The sequence below is a fragment of the Xyrauchen texanus genome, chromosome 50 (assembly GCF_025860055.1).
Source record: "Xyrauchen texanus isolate HMW12.3.18 chromosome 50, RBS_HiC_50CHRs, whole genome shotgun sequence".
In the NCBI taxonomy this organism is placed as follows: Eukaryota; Metazoa; Chordata; class Actinopteri; order Cypriniformes; family Catostomidae; genus Xyrauchen; species Xyrauchen texanus.
In genome coordinates, this window is record NC_068325.1 from 21,230,153 (window position 1) to 21,241,369 (window position 11,217).

The 11,217-nt window shown below is 41.4% G+C and overlaps 1 protein-coding gene across 1 annotated transcript; it reads right to left on the bottom strand.

The window, feature by feature from the left end:
- Positions 1-767: 767 nt before the first annotated feature.
- On the bottom strand, positions 768-8,913 carry s1pr4 (sphingosine-1-phosphate receptor 4). Its single transcript, XM_052123617.1, has 2 exons — positions 8,787-8,913; positions 768-7,534 (listed from the first exon to the last, which is right to left on the bottom strand). Exon 2 carries the CDS (start codon positions 7,393-7,395, stop codon positions 6,223-6,225), a length of 1,173 nt encoding a protein of 390 aa, XP_051979577.1. The 5' UTR covers positions 7,396-7,534; positions 8,787-8,913; the 3' UTR covers positions 768-6,222.
- Positions 8,914-11,217: the final 2,304 nt, after the last annotated feature.

The window sequence follows — 11,217 nt, forward strand, 5'->3', positions numbered from 1 at the left end:
TTCCTGTTACTTCCTGTTGCTATGGCACAGATTTGGCTAGTTCAGTCCTCGCGCACTCTGCTGATGACGAGATTTGCTTCACGTGTCCTATACGCGGACGCTCAGCATTCACGTCTGATTGAAGTATACTTTGGGCTTTCGACTGGAGCCAAAATGCATTGCACGTACAAAAAACTGTGTTGTGCACAGCCAGTACAAGTACTGTGCTGATGCTGAAATTAGTGTCATGGCGACTGTGTACGAGACGTAGCGGCGCGTGGAAAGCCAAAGCATACTTTGGCCTTAAGACTCGTGGTTAGCGTCAAATCTGAATTCCTATAACTGTAACTTTAAAAGTACATGGTAAACATGTTAGGCTAACAGTTTCGAACCACCACAATTTATTACATTTTTATCCCCTTTTCTCCCAATTTGGAATGCCAAATTCCCACTACTAAGTAGGTCCTCATGGTGGCGCGGTTACTCGCCTCAATCCGGGTGGCGGAAGACAAGTCTCAGTTGCCTCCAATTCTGAGACCGTCAATCCGCGCATCTGATCACGTGGCTCCTCGTGCATGACACCACGGAGACTCACAGCATGTGGAGGCTCATGCTACTCTCCGCGATCCACACACAACTTACCATGCACCCATTGGCATGGTGTTGACGAAAAAAATTTTAATTAGACAATGGCCCGTGCCCTCTTGTGCCTGCTAAACTGGTATCAGTGTGTAATAGAGTGCTGGCTCAGTTAAGCAGGAACAGAAGTGAGGTCCAAATGTCTCAGATTTACTCTCCTCCAATCAGAACACTGCATGCTTTCACTTCCGCCAATCAGCACACAGTGTGCTTTACTCTCTTCCAATCAATATAAAGTGTGCTTCTCTCCATTAACAACTGTCATCTGTGAATATAAAACACGTTTTCCAAGCGAACTGACCTTGGTTAAATTATGAATGGTTAACCATAAGAAATCAAGGCATGACGTATGATGAATTTTCTGCATAGTGATGACGGCCATATCCATATTTTAAGCATATCATTATGGTGAGAGACTTATTTTAGGTCACTCTGTCACTTTCATATACTCGTATGAAAAATGGAGGACATCAGGTACCTCATTAATCTACCTCAGGACTGTTCCCTTCCTATATATCTCCAGACGCTCCTTTTGCCATTATGATTTATAGGGGTGTGCAGCGAAGCCATTATCTGTATTTGTACCTGTATCTGTTCATATGACAAAATTCTCTGTATATGTATTCGGATCGAACCGGGTGTGGGCGGGGCTTAAACTGGAAGTGCGTCAATACTTAATAAGACTCCCATTTTTAAGTGTTACTCTTACATTTATAGTTTCTATTAATAAAATATGCCTTGCATATGCCTTTTCATAGTAGTAGCCTAATAATAATTATTATTATTATTATGCAACTGTTAATTAATATTTTTTATTTTATTTTGTATTTTTTTCTTACCAGATAAAGCTGAATTTTTCGCATAAGGAGGAATTTTCCAAATAGATGAATACATTATGGAGCATTTTATCTATTTTCTCAGAATAAAGTATTAACCAGATAATTACCTTAATCGCTGATGGGAATATAAACGTTGTCAACTTTAAGAGAAGGCTAGACGAGCTGAAATCACTTCAGGTCAGGAATTTAACATCGCGCTCAGGTTTAGGCTATAAATATATACTCAAGAATAACATGTGAATCGTGTGATACATTAACAAAGACATTTCAAGAACTGGAAAGTGTTCATGATGTCATATCTTAATGTTACACTTGACAGTCGAGACCGCGCCCATCCGATCTGAAATCACACCGTGCGTGTTTTTATTCGTAAGGTTTACTCTTTAGAAATATTGGCTGCACATGGTGTGCGATGGATGGTTGCCACAACATTGCTATGCCGTTGATAAGGTGTTCTGAATATTTTTTAGCGTGTTGCTATGTGGTTGCTGGGTTGTGCTGGGTTATTGCCACAGCGTTGCTATGCAGTTGCTAAAGGTGTTCAGAACATTATTTACTGTTGCTATGTGATTCCTAGGGTATTTTGAAATTGTTTTTAGTGTGTTGCTATGTGTTTTTTAGGGTGCAATGGGTGGTTACCACAGCGTTGCTATGCAGTTGCTAAAGGTTTTCGGAAAAGTCTTGCTATGCGGTTGCTAGAGTATTTTGAAATGTTATATGTGTGTTGCTATGCAGTTGCTAGGGTGTGCCGGGTGTTTGCCACAGCATTGCTATACATTTGCTAAGGTGTTCTGAACATTATTTTGCATGTTGCTATAGGGTTGCTAGGGTGTTCTCGGTGGTTGCCACAGCATTGCGACGCAGTTACTAATGTGTTCTGAAAATGTTTTGTGAGTTGCTATAGGGTTGCTAGGGTGCAATCGGTGGTTGCCACAGCATTACTATGCAGTTGCTAATGTGTTCTGAAAATTTTTGGTGTGTTGCTATAGGGTTGCTAGGGTGCAATCGGTGGTTTCCACAGCATTACTATGCAGTTGCTAATGTGTTCTAATGTGGTTGCTAGGGCATTGCTAGGTGGTTGCTTACTGGCTCAAATCAAAAGAATCCCAATTCTACCGAACATCTTTTATGTTCCACAGATGAACAAGAGTTTGGAACAACATAAGGGTAAGTAAATAATGATTCTAATATTTGAGAATAATGATCTCTTTAATGATTTTCTGATGGATTGATTCTATATTGCAGGTATGTTTCTGGCAGAATCATCAGTCTTGTGGCCTGACTTGAACCATTTTCCACAGTCCGCAGCATTGACAGCTACTTGGAAAGATTTGAGCTACTCAGAAAAAATTATAGCTCATAAATGCATCAGTGGGAAGGAACTCTGAGGATGAAAGTACAAAGCCTCTTATATGAGTTTCACAGAAATCTCAGAGGCCTTTTATCACGAGCTTAGAGACTGACTAGATTTCATGACATAGCCTCTTTAAGTTGTTTGATATTCTTTGTTGCCTCCACCACCATGTAGTCAGTGAGTTTGTGGTGCAGACCAGAACCGTGCACTTTATAATTGGTTTAAGTTGAACAAGACCAGCTGTGCATTAAAGCAGCAAAGCCGTGTGAAGAAACCCACGGAACCGGCCATCCATAGATCCTTCTGGGTCACGATAAATTTCACATCTGTGCTGAATGTCATTTTTTAAGTGTTTGAAATTTATTCTGTTGTCTTATTCATTCAAATATAATTGAATATATTACAACCATTCAAATAAGATGTTTACAGCACCTATATTTTGATGTTCTGTCCTCCAATCAGCATACAGCAGGCTTCAGTATGGTCCAATCACAATACGTTTAGCTAACTCTCCTCCAATCAGAATGCAGCATGATTTTGCATGCTCCAATCAGCTTACAGTGTGATATACTGTGCGCTAATCAGCGAGCAGAATGTTTTCCTTCAATCATCATGCAGAATCAATGTATATCACTCACTTATACAATGGGATAACATTAGTGCTACACAATGGTACTCAAAAAAATATATAACATTGCTGCTCCCAAATTCACCAGAATGGATGCTTTAAGCCCTGGATATGCTTACATTTTCAGTCGAATGTGAGCCTATCAAACCATACTCCATATAACTGTGCTAGCATACACAGGCAGTTGGTGCATGAGCGCTACGACTTCTATTAGACATCTGACTTTCTCTTCAGGAGTTTAGACCCATAAAGGTGTCTTTATATTACTTTAGATTCGAGTTGTACAAATGCAGATATCTCCAGACCTCCTCACACACCCTCTCTTGATGTGCACATCCACTGTTCATCTCCTGATGTTTAGCAGCGATAGCATCTTCTAGCGCCACCTTGTGGACCCAGTAACTAGTGCAAATAACTGTGTGTTCAAAGACGACATCGGGCTGCACGTTTAGTGCTCGAGCACTCTACTGATGACAACATTTGCGTCACTCATCCTGTATGCCATCCTGGGGCGGCTGTGGCTCAGGTGGTAGAGCGGGTCGGCCGCTAATCGTAGGGTTGGCGGTTCGATTCCTGGCCCACATGACTGCACATGCCGAAGTGTCCTTGGGCAAGACACTGAACCCCAAGTTGCTCCCAATGGCAGGCTAGCACCTTGCAGATGGCAGATCTGCCACCATTGGTGTGTGATATGAGTGTGAATGGGTGAATGAGTCACAGTGTAAAGCGCTTTGGTAACCTCTAATGTTAAAAAAAAAGCACTATATAAGTGCAGACCATTTACTATTTTACCATAGGCGGATGCTCAGCATTCGTGTCTGGCCGAAGTATACTTTGGGCTTTAGTTCCATTTAAAAAAAAAAACTAAAAACAGGACACGTGCCGCAAATATAGTCATCAGCAGAGTGCTCGAGGACTGAATGCGCACAGCCCGATGTTTCTAACCGTGCGTCTTTAAAAGTGCAGAATGCACATGCGCCTGGAGTTATTTATACTAATTACTGGGTCCACAAGGTGGCCAAGACTCACCTTGGAGTCGTGTCTGTAACGAAGAAGCGCTAAAAGATGTAATCGCCTTTAAACCACGCAAGATGAAGGTAAAAACAACAACAGTGGACATGCAAATCAAGAGTGTGTACGTGGGAAGATCTGGAGATGCATTTGTGCAACTTGAATCTGAAGGATTATAAAGGCATCTACATCTAAAGGATGTAGATGCCTGTAGTCTAAACTCCTGAAAAGAAATAGTCATAGTAGTCAATGAGGACGGGCCTGTCTGCACTCAATTAACCCTTTATGCCCTCTAAATAGAAGACCATAAATCAATATTACCTTCAAGATGTCATAAAGAGTGAAACTGGACTGTAGTCCTCTCTGAAATATGGAACAGCAGTGGGTGAGGGCTGTTTCTGAGGTTCAAAAGTCCTGAGGTCCTGTTATGAAATATTCTCATTGAATGAATGATCTTTATTGACATGGCTTCAATGGTTAGATCAAGAATGTTTTAACCATTACAGTCTAGCTCAGGGTTGCCCAATTACGCGATCGCGATCTACCAGTCGATCGCAAAGGCAATGCTGGTAGATCGCACAAAATTTAAATGTATTTCGTTAAATTTTAATACAAATAAATATAATGTTTTTCCATATTTTAGTTTCTGTCTGACTTGCACTTGACGAGTACATTTTGACCAGGCGAGATTTTTGTTTATTCAGTTGCCATGACAACTAGGTTCGTGCCTTCCATGGGCTTCTGAGAACAGAGCAAATTGCGAAGCTAGCAGTTTTTGAGGCTAGCTAGCAGCAGCTAATTCTATTCTTTATATTGTGCTGTAGGTGTTTTGGGTTTACTGTTAAAACTGAATGATATCAACATTGAACATTATTATATTTTGTTTTTTTATTAATTAGAAGATGAATTCCATGTAGGCATAAATGCAGTAGTCCCAACAAGCTTTTTGTTTTTTTTAAACAAAACTGTTTTTGTTTAGTTGGTAGATCTTATTGAGTTGGTCATTTAAAAGTAGGTCATCATGCAAAAAAGTGTGTGCACCCCTGTTCTAGCTGGTTTGAGGGGTTTGAGGGAGTCGTGTGGGCCTCTGGGGTATAATGTGAATCTTTTAGGGAATCTACAAATTTGGGAACACTTTATTGAAGCTCTGTTTCTGAGTTTGCATTATACAAAACATGTAAGTCTTTAACAACTAAGCTAGGTTTGAAATAAAAAGACATGATGACCTTTATTGAAGCATGCTGCATTCCTTCAAGAAGTCTGTATAATGTCTCCCTCTTGTGTGCAATGAATATCGTTGACTCTCAAGGAAATCTTGCAAGACTTTTTAATTATTATTTGATTACGTTTTAACATTTTTAATAATTTCAAATAACAATTATTATGCTGAAACAATAAAGAACAATGTGCAAATATAAACATCTCTATCTAAGTATAACCATATTTGTATTACTTTTATATTCTCTTAGAAAATGTCACATTTTATTTGAACATTTCAACATTCAGATTGCTTAAAATCACTAAGTTCAAATGCTGTACAGAATTGCATACTTCAAGCTACATGGATTGACTATTACGGAAATGATTGATGGCTGCAGACTTTTATGGTACTTGTCCTTTCTACAAGATATGAATCTCTGTAAATGATGCGGGTGTGTGTGGAAGCTGACATCAGCAGTTGATCGGGTGAAGCCACGCTGAGGCGTTGGAGCCCTAAGGAGGAGTAGGTGACGTTCCTGTGGCAAAGGTGAAAAACACCTGCCCACCACAGCCTAACCGCTTGACGCAGATAAACAAGAAGTGGTGGAGCTGAGTCTTGTTTTCTTGCCGACCTTCGGTTCTGGCGGTGGGCTGGTGCTTAGATTTCGCACCTTGCTAAAGCTGTTACGCAGGCTGCTGTGTCGACTTCCTGAAGTGCTGGAGGTTTCCTTTGACATGAAGGTCTTGGGATCGCAAAGTCCTGCCTTCAAACAGCAACAGCAGAGGAGGCTTGCGATGGCTTTCCGCAATTCCAGACTGCCAAACGAGTAAATTAGTGGGTTCATCGCAGAGTTGAGCACTGCAAGTGCAATGACCCACTCTGGACTGAAGAGGGTGCTACAATTTCTTGAGTAGCAGAAAAAGTCCACCAACAGGAGGATAAACAAGGGGCCCCAACACACCATAAAGACCCCAACGATTGAGATGACGGCCTTTAGGAGCCGCAATGAACGCTTGCGGCTGCGTATGGACATAGTTTCATTGCTACTTCTAACGTGGAAGTAGATTGCAAAGTAGAGAGCGCCAATTGTGAGTAGAATGACAAAGAATATGATCAATGCAAATAGGATGTAGCTCTTGGAGTAGAGCGGCAGAAGTGTAGAGCATCTTTTCAAGTCGCAAACACAGTTCCAACCCATCAATGGCATGAAGCCGATGATAAACGCGGTTATCCAGCACAGGGCCATTATCATGTAGATACGGTAAGTCTTGGTGGCCGTTTTCTGGTGGACTGGCTTCATCATGGTAGCGTAGCGCTCCACGGCAATCAAGAGCAGGTTGAAGATCGATGCTGCAAGTGCTACGAAGAGAAGTCCCTCTCGGAATAGCCAGAAAACCGGGTTTAGCTTGAAGGTGCGTTCACCTGACAGGCAGATGTTGACGACGTAAGCAGATCCAGTTAGCAAGTCACTGAGAGCGATGTTGGCGATGCAAATGAATATCCAGCGATGGCGTAGACGGACGCGAAACAAGACGGCCAGCAGCACCATGAGGTTCTCCAGGATGATAAAGACGCTGAAGAAAAGGAACAGAACCTTGATGATGCTGGTGCCTGTCTTCGAGGGATTTCGGTGTTGGAGGCGTCTGGTGAAGTTGTAATGCTCTAGAATGATATTGTGGCTACTACTCCAGTTGTAGACGTCTGGACAGGATGAGTCAGAGCTGGATGAATGAATTAATTCCATGGTTTTGGGTCTTCGAGCGTGGAGTTGAATCTCACTGGGGTTGACTCTGTCACAATCAGACTCCAGGCAATCAGACTCCAGCTCCAGGATCAGTCACCTGAAGATCAAGTCCTGGAGATCTTTTTCCACTCAGAATACCCTGATGGAAAAAAAGTGAATGCATTAATTTAAGTTCATTACTTGAAAACAGCCCTTACATAAATAAAACGAGTAAAACATTTTGTGATTTTGTGGAACCAAGTAGAACGTATTCCTCGATAAACCCTTTTTTATAGTGCTGGAACGACATTCCTGTCACACATGGTTCAACCGTAAGTGTTGCACAGTCATATGAGTTCAAAACAACATGATATGAGTACTTCCATCTTGGGTGAACTATCCCGCCAACATACCCATACAATCAGGAAAATAATACGTTTTTGTTGAAACTACTGACACCCTGAACCTTATCCTTAAACCCAACCCTAAGTCTGATAAATCGATTGAAACATCGTTTGAAGACCACAGCCTGCTTGGTATAATCACTGTCACTCTAAAAGTGATGGCAGAGATATTTGGCAGAGATATTTAAATAGCTGCCAGGGCATATTGGGGTGTCTAACAGGTGTTAAATCTTACTGAACCATCTCAGATTTAAAGTGACTTCTATGTTGAATTCAGGGACAGTCCCTCTGGTTTTATGCTTGAACATGCAATCTGGTGGTTACCAATACAGATCTTTCATCACTATGTCACACTTAGGGTTGCAAACGTCCTGTATTTTGGACGAAATGATGCCTATTGTCCCGTATTTAAGCTATGAAACTTTGGAAGCCCCCAACCAACCCCCCAATTGAAATGGCAAAATGCCCATATTCATGTAGCGAAAAGTTGGCAATCCAAGGTACGCCACACTACTGAAATCACACAGAGTACATTAAAGAACAATTATTACATTCTTTTCAAATTGTTTACATAAATAAAACACGCACAGCTATTTTAGAGGTAAGTCACACGATCTGAACTTGGCACGATTTCAGCGTGGCACGTGTAAGGTGCATTTAAATATTTACAGTTTCACTACTGTACTTGTGGTTAGTGAGTATTTCAGTATGGCATGTTTAAAGACCCAACGTGTGACTGTGTCAAATTCTAACCACAAGGAATGTAAAATAAAGGTAATGTTAAACATGAATGAAAGTAATTAGAAAGTTAATGTTAAAAGCCATTACTTTGAAAATAAGTGTATTTTTTATACAAGCAATTTGAAAAACGGCCACACATTTTTTGTTTTGCTTTAAATTGATAATAAATAGTAAATAATGCACATTAATAAATTAAATGCACTTTTAGAAAAGAACATGCACAACATATTGCATTTATTATGAATTTGTTTAAGGATCTTGACTCACCTGTTAACAGTGATGCTGTAATTGGTATTGAACTCTTGAGCTCTGATGAAGAAAGCTTGAGTACAGGCTTTCTGATCAACGTTATACCAAGCAATAACAAGGAAGGAAGCTTTCTTGCAGATTTGTGACACACCCAATGGAGAAAGCAAAAACAATCTCAATTTCTACACCTTCTAAAATGCGTAATTGTGACATCTTCCCAGAATATGAGCAAATCATGGCATTGTAATTGTACTAATCATGTTGTTGCATGCAATAGCATTTGATTTAGTACATTGTTAGGCACCTAACATGATCATTTCAAGATTGGCATTAATTTCAGAATTGTTCAGCATTTGTTTTGTCTCTCTTTGTACATGAGTTAACATGATCAAGTTAACAAATTTGATTATGCTTAATTTTTGACAGAAATAGTGGGGAAACTAACACAAATTAAAGTTATGATGTAAAATTAACAAGAAATTCTGCTTTTTGGTCACAAATTAGCACATATATGTCATTAACCATTTTAACTTATTTGTACAAATGTTATATTTTTGCATACATTTTAGCTACTTAAATTTTCATGCTGATAAATCATTTATAATATTTTTTACGTTATAAAAGAGTGCAAAATTTGAGTATTTATGCTATTAGAAGTGTAACCGGCCTACTTGACCCTCTCCGAGCGAGTTTCGAACCGGTGTCTCTGGGATTGGAGGCGGGTGCGCTAACAGGGAGGCTAAAGGCTACAGCACCTAGCGTCAGTTGCTAGTGTGCCTCTTGAGGCCATGAGAGTGAGGTTTAAACTCTGCACAGCTACTTACCAGCTGGGTACCGTTACACTGACCTCCCTAAACATCACTCCCATCCGGGTCACGGCACCACTGGAACTGAACCTACTTGACCCGCTCCGAGCGGGATTCGAACCGGTGTCTCTGGCATTGGAGGCGGGTGCGCTAACAGAGAGGCTAAAGGCTACAGCACCTAGCGTCAGTTGCTAGTGTGCCTCTTGAGGCCATGAGAGTGAGGTTTAAACTCTGCACATCTACTTACCAGCTGGGTACCGTTACACGGACTCCCATCTGGGTCACGGCACCACTGGAACTGGTCTTACTTGACCCTCTCCGAGCGGGATTCGAACCGGTGTCTCTGGCATTGTAAGCGGGTGCGCTAACAGAGAGGATAAAGGCTACAGCACCTAGCATGTGTTGCTAGTGTGCCTCTTGAGGCCAGGAGAGTGAGGTTTACACTCTGCACAGCTACTTACCAGCTGGGTACCGTTACACTGACGCCTCTAAACCTCACTCCCATCCGGGTCACGGCACCACTTTAACTGGTACTCGACCCCCTCCAAGCGGGAATCAAACTGGGGTCTCTGGCATGAGCTGGCTACTGTTCCAGAAGCTGTAACAAAAATTCCCCTGTAAGGGACAGTAAATGTTTCACACATGTGTCATGTAAGTTCATTGTGTTTCTTCACCAATTTGTTGTTGGTATGTGTTGCAAAACCCTTTAAATCGAACTGATGCGGCACCAAGATTCTTACAACAGCTTTGAAATTGGTCAAACCAAATATTTCTCAGAAGCCAGTCAGCAAACAGGAAACCCATATGACCCAGTAAAAGTGGCCTCCTCCCTTTTCTGTTTTCAGTTCACCTCAAACAGCTGGGTGGAAACACACACACACACACACACACACACACACACACATAAACACACAGTGAAAACCTTAATTGCCCAAAAAAATTAATAAATGCATACAATTTAAATTGGAGAAATTATCCTAAATTACTTCACGGTTCAGAGTTCACAAACTTTGGTACGCAGCGTCCGGTGAAATTTCCGGTCTCCCGTGACCTCCAGGGCCAGACTGGTAATCTGGCATACCGGGTAATTTCCCGGTGGGCCGATGGCCTTTGGGGCGGACTGGCAATCGGGAGAACTGAGCGCTGCTGGTGGGTCGGCCGCGAACCGTGCCGAATGGGCCACGACAAGCAAAAATGAGCCGCCGCGTTATGCAGAAAAGGTCTGTCGCATCTAGATGTAAACGATGTCCAGCGACGCCGTAGGCTGTAGTGAAACTAGCATAGTCGTACGATATCATACGAATTAGCCACAATTAGAAAAGTCACACGAATCCTTGCGATTTCCCTGTGAGATGTTTAGTCTCACATGTTAATGCAGATTCATGTTGAAACTATTCAGATTGTGCTTGAATCGTTTTCACGTGTTTTTACTTCTAATTAATCAAGAGTGAACACGAACTGATTTAATTTCCCTTTTTTTCCATGCATCATTTATTTTGTGTCCTCAGCAGAATCCTGCATGACATCCATACAGATTCACAGTTTCTTTATTGGTCTTTTGCATTGAAACTGTAAATGTTTGGGTAAGTCTTCTGAAACCACCACATCCTGAGGTGAGCAGCAACACCCTTAACAGTTGCCAA